At 40.6% G+C, this 27,058-nt stretch overlaps 1 protein-coding gene across 1 annotated transcript in view; it reads left to right on the forward strand.

Annotated features, from left to right (window-relative positions):
* Positions 1–27,058, forward strand: part of DISC1 (DISC1 scaffold protein) — a 356,636-nt gene that overhangs the window by 180,768 nt on the left and 148,810 nt on the right. The window contains 1 exon segment of the mRNA XM_045011010.1: positions 7,737–7,925. Coding sequence (XP_044866945.1) covers positions 7,737–7,925 — 189 coding nt within the window.

Here is a 27,058-nt window from a genome sequence, read left to right on the forward strand (position 1 = left end):
GGGAGGGATTTCCTTGTCTCCTTTGCAATTCTTTCCCCTCTCTGAGTACTGCTATTCCTGCTAAGAATGACTTTGATCCCTGACATATAAAAAGTCTTCTGGAGAGCCAACTTTTTGTCTTTGAAAATACAATAGAGTATTCCAGTGGATTTTAAGGACATTTCTTTGAGTTTCTGGAGAGAATTTACCCAAACTTTTATTTTCTCTGACCCACTACAATTAATCGCTTTTGTGAGCTGCTCAAAAGATATGTCCTACTTTGCACCTGCCGATTTGATCCTAGTATAATGTTCTTGTGTGCCCTCTAAGTGGCATTTCCTTCTGTCTGTCTCTCTCAACTAATTTTTCTATAGCAGATCCTGTAAATGGGCCTTCATACAGTGTATTTTCTGGATCAGGTGCACAATTTGTATTGCATTATGCCTCATAATAAAAATGTTTGGTGTAATTTCTTAAAAATGTTAATTGTGATTGGGCCTCTTGTTTTTTGAGGTATGTAGATCTTGCTCATTCATTGTTCATTTCTTCTTGTCTGCAGACCCATCAGCACTGCTGCTTTCAGAATCTGGTATATATCACTACATCTAATTCCTCCTCTTTTCTTTGCACTAAGCTTTCCTTATGTGCTCATAGACCCTCACTTTATCTATTGAAGTCTAAGTTGTAATCAAACTCTGTATCCTCAACAACCGGGGAGAAGATTTTATGACTTGTATTAGTGGCATTGATGGATACCATAATGGTGATTGCCCTGAGGAAGAACACCTGTTAGCTCTTCAGTTCTTCTTATTGCTTCAACAGGTGTTGATCTTTAAAAAGTTGTTTAGTGGAGGAAGAAAGGTGAATGTGTGCTTTGTGCTTAGTGTCATTGTTTTTTCCCCCAGTTGGCTTCCCAGCATTCACATTTTTCTGTTTTGCAGAAATCATTCCTTTGCTAGATGTTGAGTAACATTGGACATAGCTATAGCACAGCTGGTAGCTTACTTCTCTAAATGCAGTACAAATGATGAACCAATAGTTGCTGCCTGGTTTGGTGCATATTAGAAGAATTCACAGTTAAAATCAATGACACATGATTCCCTATCTCTTAGATTTTTTTTCTCCTGTGAGAGTCATACAATGGAGAGGTGGTGTCAGAGGTTCTCCTGAATCAGTGGAGCATCTCATGACGCAAGCACTCTTTAATTTTACAACAGTCAGTTGCTCTCCAACTTAAGATGGCTGCCTGGGCTTAAATTCTATTATGTAAAACAAATCAGTATTTTGCTGGCTCAATCAAAAGGTGCAATCAGAGTTAGGCCCTGACCAGGCTGGGCTTTTGGCTTAAGATGGGGAAAAGCCTTCCTTCTCTGTCCCAGCTTCACTCAGAACTGCCACCTCAAGGAAGCAGCCTGCCCTTTTTACCTAGCCTGTTGTGTCTTGATTTGGCTTCTGCCTGCTCCCAGCCTGTCTGGCCACTGGAGGGCCAATTATCGTTGGTTCTACTAGCAAGTGATCCTGGGTCCTGGGGCAGAAGTACCCCCCGCCGCCGAATTGCTGCCGAAAACCCGCCCCAGGCCCTGCTGCTGAAGTGCCGGAAGGACCCCCCACCGCGGGTCTTCGGGGCACTTGGGCGGCAGGTCCCGGAGCGGAAGGACCCCCCGCCGCCGAATTGCTGACGACGACCCGGAGCGGAAGATGCTCCGGGGGCCCGGGCCCCGTGAGAGTTTTCCGGGGCCCCCGGAGAGGGTGAAGGACCCAGCTCCAGGGGCCCCAAAAAACTCGTGGGGGCCTGGGGCAAATTGCCCCTCTTGGCCCCCCCCCCGGGGCGGCCCTGAGGGCTTGTCTATATTGGAAAGTATTCCTAATTAAATCTATATATGGATGCTCTTTTTCCAGAGCAAGGAATATCAGCGACCTATATGGATGTAAACTGGAGTAGTTAATCCACTTTAAATTCACATCCTACTTTATTCCTGATTAATTCTCAAATGTTAATAAGCCCTTAAATATATCAGTAAATAGCTGTGACCATTTTACTCCCAGACCGGTCTCTTGTGAATTATTGCTAGAATAGTAGTATAGAAATGTGAAACTTAACCGACGTGGATCTCTGTCTCTCTGTTTATCCTCTGCACATGCATACTCATATATAAAAATAAGATGGCTGTGCTGGATTGTGACAAATGACATCTGTTCTGGTGTACTTAGAAATTACAAGCAATGGTAAAGTGTTACATTAGGCAGGCACATTTTGTGAAATATGCAGTAGAGTTACCAACTTTCTATTTGCAAAAAAACTGAACACCCCTGCCCCGCCCCTCCTCTGAGGCCATGCCCCCTGCTCACTCCAGAGTGGGGCCAGAAATGAGGAGTTCATAGAATATCAGGGTTGGAAGGGACATCAGGAGGTCATCTAGTCCAACCCCCTGCTCAAAGCAGGATCAATCCCTAGACAGATTTTTGCCCCCAGGTCCCCTCCAGGATTGAACTCACAACCCTGGGTTTAGCAGGCCAATGCTCAAACCACTGAGCTATCCCTCGGGAGGGGGCTCCAGGCTGGGGGATGTAGCCGAGTGGCTTGGGGTGCTGGAAGAGGTACAGGCTCTGGGCTGAGGGTGCAGGTTCCTGGGTGGGGCCAGAAATGAGGGGAGGAGTTCTCTGGACTAGGAAAGGGGGTTGGGGCACGGGGTGGTGGTTAAGGGCTCCAGCTGGGGGTGTGAGCTCTGGGGTGGGGCTGGGTATGAAGGGTTTGGGGTGTAGGAGGGTGCTCTGGCCTGGGATCAAGGGATTCAGAGGGGGATCAGGGCTGGAGCTGGGGCAGAGGGTTGGGGCCTGGGAGGGGGTCCCGGGTTCAGGCTTTGGGCAGCACTTACCTCAAGCAGCTCCCAGAAGCAGCGCCATGTCCCCCCTCTGGCTCCTACGGAGGCACGGCCAGGTGGCTCTGTGCCCTTTCCCGTCTGCAGGTGCTGCCCCTGCAGCTCCCATTGGCCGTGTTTCCCGCCCAATGTGAGCTCTGGGGGCTGCATGCGGAGCCACCTGGCTGCTTCTACGCATAGGAGCCAGAGGAGGGACATGACAGCTGCTTCCCGGGAGCCATGCGGTGTGGAGGTTAGCAGGGAACCTGCCAGCCCCACTGCGTTGCGCTGCCAACCGGACAGTCAACGGCCCTGTCAGTGGTACTGACTGGAGCCTGCAGGATCCTTTTTTGACCAGATGTTCCGGTCAAAAACTGGACACCTGGTCACCCTAGTATGCACCTATGTGTTATTGCCAGGTGATCCTGTCAATTTTCACAAGCTGACTGATGTTAGGTCACTGTGCGGATGGGAGGCCTCAGATGATATTGCAGTAAGTATTGGTGATTCAGGAGGTGGCCCATTCCTGTCTGGTCTATACCGAACAAATTCCCTCACACGATGTTAGACGATGTTGTGCCACTGCAGGCTCTCTGTCAGATGAGGTCTCTAAAATTTGACGTCCTGAGTGTAATGTTTAATAAGTATGAGAAGGCAGATTGGGTGGATAGAAGACCGAGTGCTTTCACCAGCATACTCGTCAAGTGGACAGAAAGCCAGCTCAGAACAAGACTGCTGAGGCTTCTGGAAACATCTACTTTGTGTGTGCAGTGTAAAGGGAATGTTGATGGGTGGGCCAGATTTGATAGGCATTGTGACCGTGCACATGGGGTCACAACACCACTGAAATCTGGTCCAGCCACTGGTCTGTCTGGCATTATGGAGGCGTGGGTTGGCCAAATTTCAGTTGTATTGTGACCCTGGGTACCGAGTGGTGGAGCATTGCTCTGGCCTGGATTCCAGGTGCTCAATAACACTCTGGACCACTGCAGCAGCTCTACTCCCCAAATTGTGCAGGCCCCTGTGCACTTCCCTATCTGCATTGGTTATTCCTCCACCAGTGCTTGGGATGCTTAACAATTATGCTTTTTGTTTGGATTGCTGAAGTCATTTATACTGGTTTAAAGTATGAGAATTCTTTGCAAACTTTTGAGGGAAGATCCTGCAAGAGCCCTCAGACTTCCACCAAATAGCCCTAATTTTGTCTGCTGACCACGTAAAGCTTTATATCGTATCATAAGTGCCTCATGTTGCAGTATTGATCTCTCACTGCACAAAATAAAACCCAGTACACCATTGTGGATTTAAATGATCACAAACCAAGTTCTCAATTTCCCCCTCACTACTACATTGCTTCTCAAAACATCTTAAAAGTAGCACAGTAAAATTCCATGAACCTGCCAATGTTTTCATGAAATTTATTAAGCTGTTAATTTCACCCATCTGGTATAATATAATGTGGATGTGTATAATTATACATACACTCTAGTGAAATGCAGTCATTGCTGGTGAGGAACTTGGTAGTCATTCAGCTCTCATTAACACTCCACAATAGTTTAGGACAAAATGAAGAATATAACATTTAATGGATATTGCCGGGGAATTTTGCCTAGGTAACTTACTTATCTAAACTGGAATTTGGCCCAGGCACTGGAAGTAAATATCAGAAATGCCATGGGATCTTTAATGACCACACGTGGGGTTATTAAATCTTGGTTTTAGGTCTTAACTGAAAGATTTATTTATTATTTTGATAGACTACCACTTTATGCATAACCAGCACTACTTTCTTCAGCATTCTAGGTTTTCCTCACAAATTCTGATAAGGGTTTATCGGTTACTGAGTGAGTGTGTAAGATCGTGGGCCTTGAACCAGGACCTGTGAGTCCCTAGACCATGCTCAGACTGTGGCCACCACCCAATAGTTTTCCCAAACTAGTAGAGAAGGGGGCTAGCTAAGCTCTAGCTCACAAAGGCTCTCCCCATAACGCTGATTGAGGAAGATGTCCGGCCCCGCCAATTGGCTGGGATGCACTATTTAAAGCAGAGGTACGGGAAGTTGTTTGAGCAACTTGGTGAATCCCTGGCTACTACGAACTCTGCCTGTTTGCCTGACTCCTGCCCCCCAGCCTGTTCCTGTCCCCTTTATTCCAGACCCCGGTCTGTTCATGGTTCCTGCTTTCCTGACGCACTCCAGGTCCCTGCTCCTATGCCCTGCCCCTGACGCTGTCTCTGGCAATGAACCTTGGCTTGGCACCTGACTCTGACCCTGGCTCCAGTTCCAGGCACCTGATTCTAACCATTAGGCCTGACCGCCTATTCCCCAGACCTTCAGTGAGATCCAAAAGAACACTGTCTACAGTATGGTTGTAGAAATTTAACCCCATGTACGCAGGAAAGTGATAAATTATTGTGCTCAGTTTAGGTAAAATAATTACTTTGTCATCAAAATGAGGCATTTTATCAAATTTATGATATTAACAAAATAAAATATTTTGACAGGTGTCTAAAGGATATTTCTATAGTAACCAAAGTGACTTGTGGTTTCTAAAAAGCAGAAGGGCATTTTTTTATAATGTTGGCAGGTAGGGATATAAATATAATTTTAAAATCAACCTTCTTGTGGCATTTAGAAAGTGCCTATTTTAGTTACTGTGATTGCGGTCAGGAGTTCACTGATGGCACTTTCAGGAGGTGGTGCACAGATCTGTATATGCTTTTCTGATTTTTCATCACAGACTCACAGGCATATTTCTGCTGTCAGGAAAACTACATCAGGGAGATTTGCCTTATGGGCATATACTTGATGCCTTTTCGTCATAGCCTGAATTTTGATATTAACCTCCCCTCTGGGAATTCATAATCATTCAGCATGTATAAAACTTTCATGTATAGCATCATACCTTCTCCCTAGCTTTTTTCAGAAGTAGAAAGAAGGCTCTAGATTTAATTAAGAATGTCTTCTCTTTCATGTTTTATTAAGGATCCTGTGCACTAAGGCTTGTAATGAGTTCTATTTTCTTTGGAGATACCATTGTGGTGTTGTCAGCCTTGCTGCCTTAGAGACATCTGAATATTTACGATTCATCCATTATTATATGTCAACTTTTTCCTCATTCCTCTTCCCCCCCACCACCTGTGTGGAAGCAAATCACAGATTAGGTTTATAAAACATTTATAGTGGCTCGGGGTAGGTGGGGAGGGGGAGGACGACAGTTATACACCTTACTGTTAGGGGTTATTTATAATTATTTGTAAAAATTCACGGTATGTTGAAATTTTGGCATATAGGTTCTAACCTAGGCAATAGAAATGGAGATTTTGTTATAAGTAAAGATAAGATTGTTTGGATTGTCTGAAGCTGAAATTTTGCTGATTGGTGCTTTGGGATATTTCTTAAAGGGAAAAAAAACCTGTTTACCTTAGAAAATTATTGTGTATAGGCAGCAGTTTATTGTACTTTTCAGCCAAAAATTTCATAAAGCATTTTGGTATGTGGACAATAGATGGAGCTATTATGGTCGGGGATACCTATAATCTATGCCTTCTCTTTTGAGTTTTGAGGTGGTAGATGGCTAATGTATGCACAAGTGGATGTGCTTCACATTAATTTCTAGAAGCAGCATTTCATCTGTAACCCTTGAATGCCTTTGCTGGTTACATCAGAGCCCCTAAAGGTTATTTTATAGATCTGTCTTTATAGGTACTTATATGGCCCCTGACACCTTAGGGCTAGTCTACATTTAAAGGTTTTACTAGTATAACTATTTTGGTTAGCGGGTGCGATTTTTTTACTGAAATAGTTATACCAGTGAAATCCTTATTGTGAACACAGTTACAGTTGTATAAAAATTACTTATACTGGTATGGTTATTTCCCTTCCCATATGGGAATAGCTGTAGTGGTAGAAAGCTCCTTTATACTGCTATAACTGCATCCACACTAGGGGGATTGTGCAATTTTAACTATACTGACATAGTTAAAATGGTACAACTTTCTAGTGTCATTAATGTAATTTATCTTTGTGAGGTAGGGAAGTGCTATTATCTTGATTTTTTACAAAACGAAGCACAGAGAGTTTAAAGACTAATATCACAAGCAAGCCAGCGGTAGAGCTGGGAATTTAACTCAGGACTCCTGACTCCCAGTTCTGATTCTCTAACAGGAATCACACACTGCTCAGGAACTGTAGGCAAAATAAGATGGGAGTATCAGGAACCCTGCATGGCTCCTAAACTACATGTTTCAGGGAGAAAAAGAAGTGGAGATTCCTGATTTTTAAGCACTTATCCATGCAACTTCAGCATTTTCTTAATATATTATTTTTAATAGGTGTATACCATTTACAAACACAGTATGTCCTATATATAAAAACCTTAAGGAAATAATGGTATATGGTATTTATTGTTGTTCAAGAAAGATATTTTCTGGAGCGTAACAGATTGATGGCACCCATTTAAATGTACTATATCATCTGGCAATTATGAATTGAGGTACACTATAAAGCCTGATGATGATCTGATGGACTACAAGGTAATGACCCATGAATTACAAGTGTAAAATTTTCTTCAACTTAAATATCAGACATGGCTTTTCCCCACAAATGTAAAAAATAATTAAAAACTAAAAAGGAAGGAATGTTTTCTGTGTAAAAGAATCTAGGTAAACCATAGTTTTGCACATCTTGTTCCAATAGCTTATTAAGAACGTTTCCTGTAATGGGATTCAGTGGAGCAGAAAAATTAAACAGAATGCAAAACTCTCCTGTCTTTTATTACTGTTGTTTTAGCCGCTGCTTGGGTGTTTAGTTGCTTAATTTCCTGTGTTTTCTGTGCAATCTACTGATGATGCGAATGTTTGTTTCCTTCTCTCTTATTCTCCCTCCAAATGAATCTGCAGGAAGTAATTTCTGTACTGCTAAGGATCTTGCAGAAGAAATAAGATCATTAACATCTGAGAGAGAAGGGCTGGAGGGACTTCTCAATGAGCTGTTGGTGCTGAATACCAGAAATGTCCGAAAATTAGAGAGAATTAAAGAAGATTACAACAGATTGAAACAAGAACTGGAGCAGGGGGAGTCTGCCTTTGGTAAGTAGTTCACCAGCTGTTGGGTGATTGAAGCTTTGCTTTTCTATATTGTGGGCAGACCAGCATTCTGCTTGATTGGATGAACATCCCTGTGATGTGTGTGACATGCAGAACATACCATTTTTAGGAGGGAAATTTTGGCAGGACGTTGATAAACAGGCTTGTACATGCTGTTAGGCTTTGTCTTGTCATTCATGAGTGACATTTTTTCTAGCTTTGTGTATATTAATTTTGTAGGGTGCTTTTGATATCTCTCTTAGCCCTGATTCTCAAAAAGTCTCTTGTGCTGAAACCTAATTAATAATAATAATAACGCCTTGTGCATGTACATCATGTGCATAATCAAATATCTTGTACATAAATGTTCTTGTACTTTTTCATCTATGGAAAATGTAGGTTGTCCACAACAATAGGAACCTCTGCCTTTAACATAATTGGATATTTATTCAGGATGTTTGTCGGGAAAGTGTGTAACTCATAGAGGGCTCAAGGTTTTGAAAGCAAGAAGTCTTTATTTAAATAAGTGGTTTAGCGAAAACAGCTAGCAAGTCAACATAAGCAGCCTTTGTGGATTACTGTTTCAAAGTGGAATCAGGAAATTTGATCTGTGATTAAGTGAATGCAACTGACGAAGTAGAGCTGCTTCTAATTTCTGTAGATCCTGTCTTCTGCCTTCCCCTCCTGAAGCCACCCAGTAAGTTACCAGATAAAGTGGCTATGTTGCTTAAGTAAAAGATGGAGTAGTGTTTAATTAGGGTGACCAGATGCCAAACATGAAATATCGGGACATGGGGGGGGGGTGTGTGGAGCAAAAAAAAAAAAGCCAGAGCGCCCCGTCTCCACCCAACTCTCAGCTCTGACCCCCAATACACTCCCAGCTCCCCCATCCCCTCGCTCCTGCGCCCCGAGCTGTGCAGCCGAGCCACGCTCCGGACCCCTCTTGCAGCTCCCGGCCCAGCCGCTCCCGGGCTTCATTGCACCAGCCCCACAGCAGAGGCTGCTCCACTCTGCCCCGCCTGGGACACTCGCCCCGGGCAGCCCCGCTCCGGCTGCAGGGAACTCGGGGACACCCCCCCCCTCCCCCGGGCAGGGGGCGAACCAGGCAGCCGGGCCCGGCCCCTCCTGGCAGGAGGGTGTCTGCCCCACACGTGTCTCTGCCCCCTGCCTGCTCCGCGCTGCCCTGCAGGCTGCAGGGCTGGAGCAGCCTCCGTGCTGCACTCCCAGCCCCGGCCATGGCCCGTGTGCAAACCTGGGAGGGAGGAGGAATGCTGCGTGCTTGGGGAAGAGGCGGGGCCAGGGCGGGGAGTTGGGGAGGGATCCAATGGGGCAGTGAGGGGCAGGGTTGGGGCGGGTCCAGGGCAGGGATTTGGGGAGGGGTCCAATGGGGGAAGAAGGGGGATGGTCGGGGGAAGTAGGGGGTGAAAGCCCCTCCGGGCTCCGTCTATGCACCGGAGCGGAGGGCAAAATTGCTTGTTTGTCCCGTGTCCTGACCGAACATCGGTTGGGACGCGGGACAAACAAGCAAATATCGGGACAGTCCCGATAAAATCGGGACGTCTGGTCACCCTATGTTTAATTGACTACAAATACACACATACTATAGTTACCTCTGCCTGCTAAACATAATCTTAGAATTGCTTTCTTGAGAAAGAATTAGAGATAGTTCCAGAGTTTGAAACTCTTTTCCTACCTCAAAATCTTCTGAGCAGTATGTTGGTAGAAGAGACAAAAGTATTGCTCTTTTGGAAGGTTGCTGAGTTGCGTTTCCTAGGTGACCAGACAGGCAAAGCTATCTTAAAAACAAAAAGATGGATTTTGTAGACCACTAAAGAGATTTAAAGCAACAGTACTCTTGAAAACACATGCAGGAAGGGAAGGAAGACGTGTCCTTTACACTACTAGACAAGTATTTATCCTGCTAGAAACTAGAAAAGATCCAGAAAAGTGGAACGAAAATTGTAATGGTCTTCCTCCAACATTAATGTTCTTCAACATAAGCAAAGTGATCCAAAAGCAGATGATGAAGCATGCTTTCTAATTATTTGGGTTTGCCAGTGGATTGAAGAGGTTTTTTTGGTTCTCCAGGCTGTGCCCTTCATATTGTTACTTGCTCTGTTAGAGAAAGGGAACTTTCCATTACACACAATTTTCCAAATGAGTTCTTCTTTACTGAGCTTTCAGACTGTTTGTGTGAGCTTGTTGAAGCAACAGAACTGGCAGCGCTTCCAAGACTGTCCTTTTTTGAAACACCGAATGTATGCAATGAAGCATCATACTCTGCTGAAATTTACTGCAAATTATGACAATAATAAATTGTAAAGCACTGAGATATGTCAGATTTATTATGCAGATTATAATTTGATTTGTTGTGATTTCACAAGGATAAGTGAAGAAAGTTAATTCTGTATGAAATAAAACCTTATTAAACCAAACAAAATTGCTGAAAGCTGTATAAACCATTAAAATTATTTGATCTTCATATAATCTACACCATTTTACTTTTTGGAAGATAGACACTCCTTTAGATTTGAGAGCATCTAGCATGTGAATTTTGGTTGGAAACAAACCTGTGAAAAGTGGTAAATATCTTGTATTTTAAAAAAAGACATGGAGTTTCATGAACCAGTTGTCTTTTCACATAGTACTTTTATGCTTGGAAAATAAAACATGGAATAGTCTAAACTGCAGATGGCACATTATCATTGAGAAGGCTTTTTCTGTGATTGCTGCTGTTTATTGAATGTTGCACCCTGTTTTCTATGGCAGACTGATTGGTGATGAGGACAAGTTTTATTTTCTTCAAGGTTATTGCATTTAACCTTTAGCAACTGGCAATTGAAATTAGTCGAGTAACTGACTTTGGGATGTTTTGGTGCTCATCACAATATATAGTCTGTGAGCATGCATATTTAGAAAAATGGAGGGAGAAAGAATAGTAGAATAAAGATGAAGATACTGACTGTATAAGGAATATCGATGACAGTAGGGGTTGGTAAATACCCCAGTATGCACACATCTCATTTTTTTGATAAACAGGAATATTTAAGGATAATAATAAGGGTAGATGAGAGCTCCTGAATGATGGGCAGGGAAGTTTAGCGGAACATAGTCTGTCATGATTTTAACTACTTATTTTTATGTAAAATATGTCATTTGATTAGAGAATAAGCAACATAACATTTTCATTTTTTTAAAGCAAAGATTTATTCTTTTAAATGAGGCAGTAGTTAATAATAATAATTAATAATGATAAAGATAGAAATATACCTGAACCACTTAATTCATTTTTCCCAGAATCTGTAACAAAAATATTTTGTTAATTCTAGACCATTTTCCCCCTCCTGCATTTCAGAGTTGTGTATTCAGGTATTAGGTGCCTCGGAGGGCTCGTCTTCATTGCAGTGCTAGCTTGAGGTATGCCTCAAATGTTACCACAACGCGACTCCTGTCTATGCACAAAAATCTCTAGCTCAAGTTCAGTGGTGGTTTAAACGTGAGCTAGCTGGCCTGTCAGGGTGAGTGGGTTGAAGCTTGAGTTCTGCCGACTCTTGACCTAGTAACACAGTGGGGGCTCAGCCACTCTGGGCTGCCAATCCAGTCGTTCTGTGTGACTGCTCTCACTTGAGTTTAACTGGAGAGGTGTTAATTTGAGCCAACACTACCATGAAGACAAGTCAGTTTCCTTGTTTATACTAGTTTAATTATTTCAGTGGTGTAGTTGATAGTCTTTCACCATAGACAGCAGATGCTTAATTTTTCTAGCTAGACAATAAGGACAGTGGCATGCCATTGGTTGCCTTCTCTTCCCACTCTTGCTTTATGCTTTTTCTTTCATACTACTTTATATCTGTAGAAAAGCCTTCTACTTCCCCTGCATCAAAAGCCCCTTTTATTCTCCTCCACACCTTTCCTTGAAACCTACTACTTTGGCAAAGCCTTCCTGTGTTGATCTCTTCATTGACTGTTTATGCACATCTTCTCTCTTGAACTTATATATTTTTATTTGTGAGCCTTTCAAGAATCAAGTTTTGTTTATTGAAATAAGTCTTTTGGTAGCTTAGAAGGAGCTGTTTTTCATAAGAAATTTGAAACACTGACTAGAATGTATGTGTGTTTCTTGTGTTTAAATTGGTCACCTGTATTGTACTTTATTAATATTGTTGATTTTTCACTGTAACTCCAATATAACAAAGCAGACGTCAAGGGAAGAGATTTAATCACACAATAATCAGGGCTGGAATTTTAAATAGGACACATCATTAGCATGTTAATGGATTTTCTCACTTTTTGCCAGCTGCCCAAGTATAAAAGATATTGCAAATGTAGTACAAAAATCTGGCTTCGCTTACCATGCTGTGAACTGTCAGGTCTTCGTGTAGGAGACTTAAAAAATACAAAAGGATTTTTAATGAAAATATCAGAAGTATTTTAGATTGCTTTTTATAATAGCGATGTCAACTGATAAGTTAATGTACTTATTTATATTTTAGGATGAGATAATATTGATTTGCACTTATTTTCATCTGAAGATCTCCAAGCTCTTTACAAAAATGGCTAAGTATTATTATTCCCATTTTACAGCTAAAACCAAGCCATAGAGAAGTGAAGTCATTTGCTCGGGATCATATAGTGAGCTAGTGACAGAGCAGGGAATAGAACACTGGTTTCCTGACTCCCAGCCTCTTGCTCTAACCACTGGAATTCATTAGAGTAGATAGATGAATTTGAAATGATCTGCTGACCAAATCTATCTCTAAAACAGTGCTGTCATGGTAGGGGAAATCTTATCGTATGGTAGCTAAGACAACCAAAAGCCTATTCCAGAAAAGTGATATTTAATTGGAAAAAGCACAATGAAGGGCCACAAAATGAGCAGGGGTGTGGAACAGCTTCTATATGAGGAGTGACTAAAAATATTGGGACTATTCAGCTTGGAAAAGAGATGACTAAGGGGGGGGGGAGAATATTTAGGGTTTACAATCCCCCTGAATTGTCTGAGAGTCTACTGGAATTGGCATCGATCTCCCGGTGACTATTGAAAGCAATCTGGAAAATGTTAATAGGCTGCTAAAAGGTCCGGTTGGTGGCACTGTGGGGCTCCCTACCTGGCCTGGCTCCGCGTGGCTCCTGGAAGCGGGTGGCGTGTCCATCTCCTAGGCGGAGGGGCGGCCAGAGGGTCTCTGCCTGCTGCCTCCGGCCTAAGTGCTGACTCCGCAGCTCCCATTGGCCAGGAACCACAGCAAATGGGAGCTGCGGGGGCAATGCCTGCAGCACCTGAAGAAGAGCTCTATGTAAGCTCGAAAGATTGTGTCTTTCACCAACAGAAGTTGGTCCAATGAAAGCTATTCTCTCACCCACCTTGTCTCTGTCATTGAGTATGCACATGCTACATGTTTATACAGTATATTTATAAGGGACTTGTCCTTTAATGAAGAAAAAGCTATACAGGGTTCTGTTTTTTTAATACATTTCTTCCAACTATATGGCTTGTACTTGGGTGCTGAAAATTAAAATATACAATTATAATTTATCAAAATGTACCTCAAAATATGGTAAGAAATTTGTCCTATTGTTTTAATTAAAGTCAGTGTTCAATAAACTATATAGTCAGTCATTGTACGGGATGCAGTTAACTACCCTGTAACATAATATTCATGTGGGTACCAGAAACCATTAATGGGTACTTAAAATAATACAAGCTTTGCATAATCAAATATTTATGAACAGGGGTCTTTCTGACTCTCTGACAAACCCACATATTCGTATAACATGATTTGATTTTACCTAACTAATGATGAATGGTTATTTCAAAGTGTTTTCTGACTGAATTTTTTTAAAGATATATTTTTGTACTCTGTCAGTTTGGGCCAATTTAATCTATGTCAGAAATCGCCATATAATAAATTAAAAGTACACGGTAACCCTCTTGTGGAAAACCTTTTTTATTTATTTAAATATATAATATTAACAATAGCTGTTAGAGTGGAAAATAAGGAAGCTTTTTATAGCTTAATTTTTTGTAATTTTTTTTAGAAATATCTAGAAATTAATTGTTATAAAACTTTACAGAATTTTTAACTGTTCCAAAAAAGGGCCATCTGAAAAGCTGTACATACCACACTGTGACAAAATCATCCCAGGTGTAGTTTAATTGATTTCCATGGAGCTATTATATAAGAAATGATTTGGTCCAATATGTTTGCAGCATCTGCACAAAATAAGTTCTGTGAGCTGAATAGGTTCTCCATAGAGTTTCCACAATTAACCATATATTTGAGAATGACTATTTGATCCTAAACTGAAAAGATGAACCTTCTGATTGCATCTTTTTAAAGAAGTCATTAAAGGGAGATGACCCAGTGTGTAATAGATGGACTTCCATCAGAGGGAAGCTATTCCCAATCACATTATATGTCCACTTCCAATTTGTACAAGGTTATTACTTTCTACAGGACCCAATATATACTCTAGAGAAATTATATGAAATGCTTGTTGCTAAAACTAGAGGTTGAAGGGAGTGGGTTATTGCTTTTGTCTACAGCCATATCTTTTTAAACTGTGACCTTGTCAGATTTCACAAAGTAAGTAGAGTGAGCCCTCATTGGTAGTTGGTTATGAAATCCAAGATGTTGTAGGAAATAGTGTTGGTGATTAGATTAGTGGCATTCTTCCTTCTGAGCTGGCATTCAGCTGATGCTCCAGCATGGTGCTGGGCAGCTTTCTTTCAGGCAAGATATAAAACCAAGATCTTTAATAATTGTTGTCTTTTTAAAAAAAAAAACAAAAATCTTATAACTATCTTTGCAAGAATAGGGGTATGTTACTCAAATTCCAGTTTGAGTGATTACACTCTGATGGTTTAAATTCCCCCTTCCATTTCTTTTGGAGAATGTGTTCTTCACTTCCTGGTCTTAATTGTTGGGTATTGGTAGATATCTTCCATGCTCCAACTCATTAGTAGCAGTGTCTGAGTGATTGTTGAAGAGATTCCTGTGTTTATGGCATTTCTGAAACATTTCTGAAAATTGGAATCTTTCAGGATAATAGCACTATGTAAAAGTTTTATTTTTGTGAATTTCAAATATAGAATTGATAAAAGAACAATTTAAAACTGGATGACCATTACAGAAGAGCAATAGGTCTCCTATAGTTAAGACCAGTTTTTTGTTTAAAGCTTGACTCTTCTAAGTGCTCTAAAAACTACAAGGTTACTTAAAATTTGGTGTGTTTCATGAGTGTGTGGAGGTCTGTTAGTCGTCCAAGTTTGAGGCCATTTGACCAAGGGGTCTCGAGATACAGTGCTCCTCCCTCCTCCCTCAACCCCCTAAAAGGCTTTTCTTAAAATTTAGAGATTCTGGCAACCTTTTTTTGCTCACAGATAGAGAGCAAACTAGGGCTTAGATCATCACACCACAGTGTTCAACACTCCAGGTTACCCCAACAGCATGCATGGCGCCCACCAGCCCTTCGGAGGAAATATAATTAAAACGTTATTTGAAAAAGATTTTGCTTCTCCAGTTAGGCTAGTTGCAAGCCTCATGTGCTTATTCCCTCTCCTAAGGGATTATTCTGAGCATGGGCCGGGGGGGGCTAACTATCTGGAAAACAATGTCTACATTGCAGGACCTCGGTGGCTCCAAGGACATGTCATTGCCATTGAATCTGAGCACCAGCCCACAGCAGAAATCTGAAGTTTAAAAAAAAAGCACGTGTATTGCTCCAATATGCCTGTATCAAAGGGGGAGGAGGTTATTTTGGGGAAATGTAATCTGAGTACAGCAGAATATTCAGAAGACGATGCAACTATTTTTGGAAAAGAGAGAAAACTGCACAAGAAAATGTTTGCTAGGAGGGGATGGTGATTGGAGTAGAAGTGTAGGTAGCAATAAGGGGAGAATTGCAATTGGGGAATTGGGTGAGGGGGAGGAGCAGAACATTAGGAAGGGAAAAATAGGGGCGAGTAACAGGTAGACTGGAGGGAGAATAGCGCAGGGGTGCCGGTCAGTTTAATGGGAAGGGATGGGGACGGGAGGCTGGAAATGTTGGTCGGGGGAGGCTACATGTTGCAGGAAATGGTGTGGCAGTATTCTGAACAAGGAGAGACAGTCACCAATCTTCTCTCACGTGCGTAAATCTAGTGCAACACTCCTGTAATTAAACTGTCACGGTTTTGGGACACAGACGATGGATGAGATTTCTCTCGCCAGCCCTGTTAGGAACTACAGATTGGAAACAGTTCAAAGCACGACCATTATTCCCATTCCACTATAACAACATCTACAGGCGGGCGGGGGGGGGGGAGCACTGAGGAATCACATAGCAACCATGTAGCAAAGACCACTGGACTGGGACTGTTCCTAGCTCTGCCTCTGGCCTGCTACATGACCTTAACCTCACCTCTCTCTGTCTGTTTCCTATCTATAAAATGGGGATAACGATGTAAAGTTCTTTGATATCTAGTGATGAAGAGCACTCCATGAAAGCTAGGTCTTTTGATTATAAACTAGATACAGTAGCATATCCGCTTTCAATCCTAGTTGAGAACTACAGGTGCCTTAATGACCGCTAACTCTAACCAACAAGCATTTCTTTCTATTTAAAGACCTCAGAAACTAAATGGCAAAAAAATTAATTAACTCAGAGTTCAGGATGCCTGGTGATAGCTTGTGCCCTTCCAGAATGTTGACTTCAGCAAAACCCAATCTTCTGAAACCCAGACAATACAGAGTGAAGATAATAGACTCCCTTTGACTTCCATGGACTTTGGATCAGGCTCTTCATGTGTTGGATGCTCTTAGGTGAGCCTCTACTCCAGCCTTCCTTATGGGTAGGGCCGTACCAAATTCACAGTCCATTTTGTTAAATTTCATGGTCATGGCATTTTAAAAATCTCGAATTTCATGGTTTCAGATATTTAAATCTTGAATGTCATGGTGTTGTGACAAAGCAGGAATACATATTTAAAAATGGCAAAATATACACATGTAAAGTCTTTAAGTTAGCATTTCTCAATCTGGGGGTCCCAACCCAAAAGATGGGATTGCGGTATTGCCACCCTTTTTTCTGCACTGCTGCCAGTGCTGCCTTCAGAGCTGGGTGCCAAGCTGCAGCGCAGCTCTCAGGCTGTCCAGCTCTAAAGGCAAGTGCAGAAGTAAGGGTGGCAATACCACAAGCCCCCTAAAATAGGCTTGTGACCCCCTTTTAGGTCAATAACCCAAGTTTGAGGAACACTGTGTGCTTTTTTTATACTTTTACCCCATAGTACTATATCATAGGGTAAAAGTACATGAAAGACTAATGTCATGGCGGAGACCAGATTTCACTACCTGTGAACATGTTTTTCATGGCTGTGAATTTGGTAGGGACCTACTTATGAGACTTGTTAGTTTAGGAAATCTTCACTTAAATTGAAAAAAAATGTTTAATCAGTACTTTATGCTGCAGCCATAGAGACATGGTGAAATCTGACCACAGAACAGAGGTGTTAGTTCTTTAGCTATTATGGTATTCACAAGGTAGTAAAAATGTAGTTACATGAGGCAGAGTTTGATCAGCACTTTTGGGATAACAACCGTTTTCTTTTGAAAATTACCAAGGATCTTTAGTTACCACAAATGCTTACGGCTGCCAGATTTTACAACTTTTATTTTGTTCCCTTATACCAGTATAAATATAATTTAACTCTATTTGAATCAATGATATACATGAGCATAAAAATTGTCCTCTAACACCATGCTAGGGTATTGGTTTGGTAACCACATAGAAAATAGTGGAAACCTACTGACCTCTGTACTTACCTACATGCCTCCAGCTTTTATCCAGTCTGCATCACACGATCCATTGTCTACAGCCAAACTCTAAGATACAACCACATTTGCTCTAATCCCTCAGACAGAGACAAACACCTACAAGATCTCTATGAAGCATTCTTACAACTACAATACCCACCTGCTGAAGTGAAGAAACAGATTGACAGAGTCAGAAGAATAGCCAGAAGTCACCTACTCCAGGACAGGCCCAACAAAGAAAGTAACAGAACGCCACTAGCTGTCATCTTCAGCCCCCAACTAAAACCTCTCCAGCACATCATCAAGGATCTACAACCTATCCTGAAGGACGATCCCTCACTCTCACAGATCTTGGGAGATAGGCCAGTCCTTGTTTACAGACAGCCCTCCAACCTGAAGCAAATACTCACCAGCAACCACACCACAAGAAAAACACTAATCCCAGGAACCCTATCCTTGCAACAAAGCCCGTTGCAAACTCTGTCCACATATCTATTCAAGGGACACCATCATAGGACCTAATCACATCAACCACACCATCAGAGGCTTGTTCACCTGCAGATCTACCAATATGATATATGCCATCATGTGCCAGCAATGCCCCTCTGTCATGTACATTGGCCAAACCGGACAGTCTCTACGCAAAAGAATAAATCGACACAAATCAGATGTCAAGAATTATAACATTCAAAAACCAGTAGGAGAATACTTCAATCTCCCTGGTCACTCGATTACAGACCTAAAAGTCGCAATATTACAACAGAAAAACTACAAAAACAGACTCCAACGAGAAACTGCTGAATTGGAATTAATTTGCAAACTGGATACTGTTAAATTAGGCTTGAATAAAGACTGGGAGTGGATGGGTCATTACACAAAGTAAAAACTATTTCCCCATGCTAATTTATCCCCTACTGTTACTCACACCTTGTCAACTGTTTGAAATGGGTCATCCTGATTATCACTAGAAAAGTGTTTTTTTCTCCTGCTGATAATAGGCCACCTTAATTGATTAGTCTGGTTACAGTGTGTATGGCAACAACCATTTTTTCATGTTCTCTGTGTATATACATCTTCCCACTGTATTTTCCACTGCATGCATCCGATGAAGTGAGCTTTAGCCCATGAAAGTTTATGCTCAAATAAATTTGTTAGTCTCTAAGGTGCCACAAGTACTCCTCATTCTTTTTACTTAATGAGTTACCATAGCAACTTCATATTGGGGGTTTCTTTGGAAGTATTCCAAATAATATCAATATAATGATCAGGCCTGCCCCAGTTTATGACCTGACAAGGACAAGACAACAGCATACGTCTTAACTTCTGTGATTTTAATTGAATAAGCTATAATCAATAAATCACTTTTAGATCCTCCGTGATTAAGGTACTATAAAAATCAAAGCTGAAGTTTTCAAAACTTACAAAGTTTTGGATGCTGAATTCCCATTAAAATGAATATGAATTGGTCATCCAAAACCTCCAGGCAGCTTTCAGAACATCAGCTGTATGATAATATTTACCATTAGAGCAAATATCATCATCATTTGAGCAAATCACTGAATTTCACCAAGGCAGTGTCACAATTCAGCACTTAAGTAGCTACTCAAATTTAAGTATGTACTTAACTCCATCTCTGTTCATATGACAAATGTGCTTAAAGTTAAGCATGTTCTTAAGTACTTTGTTGAATTAGGCCTGATATACCTTATTTGGCGAAGAATTTGATAGTCTTATCCTAACCTAGAATTTGGAACATTTAGAATAACTAACAAAATACTGTGTGAAGTGTCTTTTGTCATGATTTTCTTCATTTCTTCCCCAAATATATAAGGAAGAACCTTTCCAAAGCACAACTTAATCCTTTCTCAGAGTTAAAAATTTGGATTTGTACCCAGTGTTGTGATAGGAATTAAGGAATGTTGAGGAGCACCAGTGTCAAAACAGAAAAACACTAGCAGATTTTTCTAGGAAAATGTCCTCATCATTTCCTTTTCTTTTTTTTCTTTTTGCCTTGAGATGTTGACCTTTGAGAGTGTCTCTTGCAGTCGTGCAACATTAAATACAGAGTTATTTCTAATGCTGATTTAAATGGACATGTAGGTCCATTTTCAAAGTAAAGGTTTTCTTGTCTAATTTTTTTAGCTTGTAAATCTTTAACTAGTGTATTTAGGTTTTGATAAGAATGTCTTTTGTAGAATTAAAAATTATATCTCAAACGTGTTAGGCAGAAGATCATTTTGGTTTCTACTTTCAAACTGTGGAGACAAATGAAATGAAATTCTAAGAAGCAAATTCACTGGTGAAGTTAATGACAGTGCATATTGCATAGTAGGTGTAATTTGATTATAAAGATGAAATTCACTTTAGCTCAGGGGGCCAGAACAAGGCCCACCCACCATTTAAGTCCCATAGAAGGCTTAAAATGGGACTTAAATGTTGTATATAGTTTGTGTTGACTGCCTGCACAGTGTGAAAGTAAGTGGTAAAGTGTGGAGTAATTGCCACTGAACTGCCTTTCAGAGTGTGCAAAAAAGGTGTGGTTTGTTTATCAGGAAAAGCAGTTAGAAGGATGATGTTTCCTTTTTTTTTTTTAAAGGAGACTTCCCTTATTTTAACTTACATCCTCCTATTAATCGTATTTCCTGCTAGCTCCTTTCTGTCCCTCACTTCATTATTTTTGTTTTGCACTCCCATTGAATGCCAAATTATTGCAAGTTATTGCTGCTTTGCCATTTATAGGCCAAGTCCTTCTCTGTGTTATGCCATTTTTAGTTTGATATAAATTCATTGGAATCAATGGAGTTATACAGTAGAACCTCAGCGTTACGAACAGGAGAGTTACGAACTGATCGGTTGACCACACATGTAATTTGGAACCAGAAGTACACAATTAGGCAGCAGCAGAGACCCAAATAAATAAATAAATACAGAACAGTACTGTATTAAATGTAAACTACTAAAAGATAAAGGGAAAGTTCAAAAAAGATTTGACAGGGTAAAGAAACTTTCTTTTCTTGTTTCATTTAAATTAAGATAGTTAAAAGCAGCATTTTTTTCTGCATAGTAAAGTTTCAAAGCTCAATTAATGTTCAGTAGTAAACTTTTGAAAGAACAACCATAACGTTTTGTTCAGTTACGAACATTTCAGAGTTATGAACAACCTCCATTCCCGAGGTGTTTGGAACTTTGACATTCTCCTATACTAACATAAAATTGGAGTAACAAAGTGGTGAATTTGGCCCTCGTATAAAATATGCAAAACTTTAGACCATTTAGATCAATGTTGAATTTGATTCTAATTCTGCAGTGACTTCTTCTGAAGACATATTAGGCCAGACTCAACCATGGTGTAACTCATTTGTGAAGATCAAGCTGCAGACTCACTCTTGGCTTCATCGTCCATGAGTAATATGCCTATCCCAAATTCATGCATACCAACACGCCATTAAATATGTGCTGAATACACCGCGTTTGTTCTGTTGGGAAGCTGGGAGGCTCTTCTGATGTTATATAGCTCTCATTTCTAGCTCTGCAGCATGGTAGATACCATTCTTTGAAAATATGAAAGTTTAAAGTATCAAAAACCCGTCACTGGCCCAGGAATAAGTTTGTTACCCATTCTTGGCCTCAGGGCTGGGGTAATTTTGAGTGGGGAATTGCACATTTGGAAGAATTGTAAAAATAATGGCTGTTGGAAGGTGTGTAGAATGTTAAAATAAGTCCCAGAGAGATGGATTACTAGACCAGAGGCCCAATGACATTGTAAACCTGTATAGCTATATTTACATACAGGTACAAATAGATTTCAAAGGGTGTTTCAAAGAAAGGGTAATATTATTATCCCTGTTTTACATATGAGGAAACTGAGATACAGAGTAGATTGGTTTTGTAGTTCATTGGATAGCGTTGTACTTCCACATAGATATTTTCTCCATGCATTTCGTTGAGCATGTATATGAGGACTTCAGTTCTATGACACTCTGATCCTGAATTTTTGACAGGTTGAAAATTTGAAGGCAGCATTTGGTGTATTCAGAAACAAAAGTTTTATTGAATTAAATATGAAAATGAATGATACAATTGGTACAGAATTCTTTGTGTTTATTTTTTTATTAATATCAATTTTATTCTACATCAAACATTTGTCACTATGCTACTGATTTTTGATTGACTGCATAATTACATTTGTGAAGTTGCCAAATGAAAGGGTGGAGGTTTTGGTAGCAGGGAGGTCAGTTGGCACTTTTGGCACCCAAGAAAGTGTGAAGGGTTTTTGGGTATGCTTTGCCTCATTCCATTTGTTTTGAGGACTGGGTGAAGATGACTCGAATGTTGGGGAGTTGTCCTCATTCAGTTTGTCTATGCACCAGTGAATCTAATTAGGCAGTTCACAGCTGTCTGAACTATTGTTTTAGGCTGTTTGCAGAAGACAACACTGCATTGCTTTGTATTCAGTTTATATTTTGAAAGTTTTATTCATAACAATAAGGTCTTAGAAATCTTTTGAGAGGACCCACAAGTCTTGAACTCAGATCTGTGGGTCTGCAGGCAACCTTTGCATCTTGGCAGCTTGGTAGTAACCTGTGGACTGATTGGAGGAGTGCCTGATCCCACTGATTGGTTTGGCTGTGCTGTTTAGGCCAGAAGGAAGCATAGACAGTTGTTCATGCAACTGGGTGAATTACTTGCTGGCTGCTACATCAGAATCTGCCCTTTTTTCCTGAGTCCTTGTCCCTGCTCTTCTGCCTTGTTCCGGGTTCCTGCCTTGTTCCTGATCCCTGCCTCTGGTCTCTGACTCTGGCTCCGACACTTTGCTTGACTCTCTGACTCTGATTCCAGCTCTGCCCCTTGGTTTGACTCCTGACTCCAATTCCTGCTACAGCCACTAGAGATGATGGCCCCAGCCCTGATCATGACACCTTTTTTTTGTTTAAATGGAAACTGCTGTACAATTCTGTTATAGGGTTAGATCAGGGGTCAGCAACCTCTGGCACGTGGCTCACCAGGGTAAGCACCCTGGCGGGCTGGGCCAGTTTGTTTACCTGCCACGTCGGCAGGTTTGGCCGATCACGGCTCCCACTGGCCCAGGCCAGGGGGTGGCGGGAAGCTGCGGCCAGCACATCCCTTGCCCGCACCGCTTCCCGCCGCCCCCATTGGCCAGGGATGGTGAACCGCGGCAAGAGGGGGCCGCAGTCCGACGTGGCAGGTAAACAAACTGGCCCGGCCCGCCAGGGTGCTTACCCTGGCGAGCCACGTGCCAGAGGTTGCTGACCCCGGGTTAGATTCTAAGGCAAATTCTGCAGCAGCAGAAATGTGGAATATGCTCTTTGGGGCAGGTATTGTCTTTGTGCTACGTGCTGAACAAACACAGAACAAAATGAGGTTCTAGTTCATGACTGAGGCTCCTAGATGCTATGGAAATACAAATGAAAATAATAATAATAATACATGGGGCCTTACCTATGACTTTGTTTCTATGAATCTTACATAATGTCTGCTAATACTGCTATAATTGTACTGTTGTGGTAATAAATATATTTTTAGAATTTAGCTTATGGTACAATCTTGACCTATTAGTGAATTTTCCCCCAGCAATATTCATCCATAAATTTTGTTAGTGTTTTCAGGTGACAATAAAAGCAGCAGAGAGTCCTGTGGCGCCTTATAGACTAACAGACGTTTTGGAGCATGAGCTTTCGTGGGTAAATACCCACTTGGCATCCGATGAAGTGGGTATTCACCCACGAAAGCTCATGCTCCAAAATGTCTGTTAGTCTATAAGGTGCCACAGGACTCTTAGTCTGGATCTGTAAAAGCAGCAAACACGGCTACCCCTCTGATACTCAAGTGACAATATATGGGTTAAAATCTGAACTCTCATAAGACTGTGGCATTCTATGGAAGCGAATAGAGTTGAGTTCACTTACACCAGTGGCAAATTTGCTCAGTGAGTGAGTTAAAAAAATCTGATCATTTTCTGGTACATGAAGTTTCATTTCTGCTTTGATATTGACTGACAATAGTCTGAAACAGCAGCTGGGAGTATGAAAATTTAAGCACACGAAACCCTTGGGATGCTGATCCTGTATAAATGTCATACAGGATGTCACTCTTTTTATGAAATATAATATTTTTATTTTCATTGCCTTTCACAAAGAGTAGCTTGATCTTTCTTAAATAAAAATATTTTGATAGAACTTTAAGGCTATTACACAAATATATGAAATCCAGGGAGTACAAGTTTAAGGAAGCTTGCTGTTTAATTATTGACATTTTAAAATAGAAGCATTATATATATGATAAATTGTGCCATACTGAAAATTCCCTTTCTTGTTGTTCTTAAAGGCCAAGAAAATAGCCGGTATCAAGTTATTGTTCTTTGTATTTCATCAAGTCCCAGTTGATGGCTATGAAGTAAACAGAAGCCTAATTTTTTAATTGACACCAAAGGGTTGATTCTTTTTTTGTTTTTCTTTGATTCATTGTATAAGCTGAAGTACAAGTTTGGAAGATGCGGGAATGGTGTCTAATAGCTGGAGCAGGGAACTAGGACTTGGGTCTGGTCTACACTTAAAAGTTAGTTCAGATAGATATGGTGCTCAGAGGTGTGAAAAATTCTAATGTAACCCTATGGGTGGGTAGATGGAAGAATTCCTCTGTCGATCTGGCTACTGCCTTCTCGTAGACATGGATTGCCTACAGCAACAGAAAAAACCCATCCATCGCTGTAGGAAGCATCTATACTCTACAGTGCTACAGCGACATGGCTACAAAGCTGTAGCTGTGCTGCTCTAGTGCTCGTAGTGTAAAACATGGCCTTAGGATTCTTATGCTTTATTTCTGTTCACATCTCTCTGACTGTATTACTGTGAGAGTTTGGCCAAGTCACTTAACCTATCTGTAAAATGAAGATAATATTTGCCTGCTCACTGGAGTGTTGTGAGGCTTACAGCCGCAGGACTCTGCTCAAACACAGGAGCCTGTGCTAGGAGATTGCATTGCAAAATCAGGGCTTAAATCACAAATAATCAGAAAAAGCTTGAGATACTTGGATAGAAGGTACTATAGAAGTAATTATTATTATTGATGATTACCTGTCAAATCTTTACTGGTAGACCTAAATCTCAGAAACCAATTTTATGGGAATGGGGGAGTCATCTTGATTTAATTGGATATCAGAAAAGGTGTGTTTTTTGTCTGTTCTTTTATCTGTTTAAATCCTGACTTAAAAAAATACATTGAAATAGTGGAACATAAAACTTAAAATGTTGGTAAGTGAAAGAGGATTCAGTCGTCATATCTATAGCAAATGTATTTGGTTTGATGTGCACGTTTAAGGCTTGGGTAAAGATAAACAGAGGCAATGTTTGCCAAGCTGCATAAGATTAAACAGTTCATTACCTGTTGGAATTATCGGAAGACACGCTGCATAATTTGGACTATAATCTTTATATACTTTTAGCTGGATTATACTTTTATCTAGCAGAGTATATTGAAATATGATTAATAATGTGAAGCATGGAGTTAAAAATGACAGGGTGGAACTAGATGTAATATTGTAGAGCCAAAGAAACCTGGATCTAGTGGCATGAAAGCAATATGAAATCCTTTTTTATGCTGGAATTTTTCTTACCTAAATTTTAAAACCTGCACGTGTGAAATTTCCTGTGCCACATACCAAATGAAGGGCATAACAAAATCAGCCACTTTAAGAAGTGTAGGCTTGATTCCAAAAGGTCCTGAGAAACCCCCAACTCCCATAAAAGTTAGTGGGAGTTGCAGGTATCTTGCATCCTTCAGTATCAGGTGCTTGATTTGCTTGAGTTGTGAACATACACATACCGAGCGAAATCCTGGTTCCACTGAATTGTTTTGTTATTTTAAGACTCCCAGTGGCCAGGGCCCATTTCTGCCCTCAGTTACATGGGTGCAACTTTCATTAACTTTGATAGATGTTCCACCCCTACAAAAATGGGCAGAACTGGGTTACAGATTATTTTTAACTAGAAAAACCCTGTCATCGCACAGTCAGCAATCTGCTGTTACTAACAAAGAAGATCCTCTCTAGCAGTTTTTATTCAGGCTAAAATGTAAGTTATTTCAATTATCTTTATTTCATTGAGTTTAGAGTCCTTGTCCTAAAATAAAAATTTAATTGAGAGAGTCAGTGTTTTTCTATAGCTAGAAGATGCCACTTGTGTTTTTTTTTAGTTTGGGGAATTAACGATGTAGAATTTACAGATAAAACTATGAATGGCTTTGGCATTTATTCTTTTGTTGTTGCAAAAACAGGATTGATTTATAGAAAATGTAATGATTTCTCATTTCCACATCTCAGATGTATCATACTCTATCTTCAAACACTGTTGCTGTTGTTTGTTGTTTGTTTTATGGTAGTAACTCCAGGGTACTATGCAGTCTCTCCATTTATGGAAAGAGACAGTCTCTGCCCAAGGAGCTTACAATCTAAGATGTCAAGCAGTGGGCAAAGGGAGTTGGGGAGAGAGAAAATATATATTCAGAGGTGGATTTTTTTTAATTAGTATTAACTGTCCTTCAGCTGACCTCTTCCCTACCTATTATTAGTTGGCTAATGTCCTGTAAATTTCATTGTCCTGTAAGTAAACCAGATAATGAACACAACTGAATGCTTAAAGACAATTCTTGATTTTAAAGGTGACCTTGATTTTTAATCCTAAAATTAAAGTCTTGTAGTGAAATTTCCTCAATTTGTAACAGTATGTACTGAATACCATCAATAACCAGGCTGGGTGATGTGTACTACATTATACATCACGTATTCAAAGATTACACCTATATTTCCCTGATTACATCTGCACTGGCAGAATTTCCCCAAGCATCTGTTGCCCATGAAAATGGGATAACCATTTGTTTATGCAGTTAGTGCTACCAGTTTACATTCACATATGCATGTTAGGTGCCCATATATGTACTCGAGTGCTTGCTCTAATTTTGTGGGTGCAACGTAGGCACCTGCTTTTGAGAATTTACCCTTGGAAGTTGTAATCTTACAGTTTTTTTCTTCAGAGTTTTTAGTTTCTGTACTAATATGCCTTTCATTTAGCTGGACTCCTGGGAGCATTCAATACCTATTTGAATATTTGGGAAAATTATGGCAAAATATCTTCACTCCTAAGGACCGCAATTTTAGCAAAAATAGGTAATAAATATTAACATCTTGTCAAGTATTTGACGCATTTCCCTCATGAACTGACCAGTTCATCTGTCACTTCATTATTTTTGATATATGTAAGGCACCTGTTGTGAACTGTAGGAACCTCCACAATTATAAAAAACACACACAAAATTAATTCAGGTGACCCA

Source organism: Mauremys mutica, chromosome 3, assembly GCF_020497125.1.
Source record: "Mauremys mutica isolate MM-2020 ecotype Southern chromosome 3, ASM2049712v1, whole genome shotgun sequence".
In the NCBI taxonomy this organism is placed as follows: Eukaryota; Metazoa; Chordata; order Testudines; family Geoemydidae; genus Mauremys; species Mauremys mutica.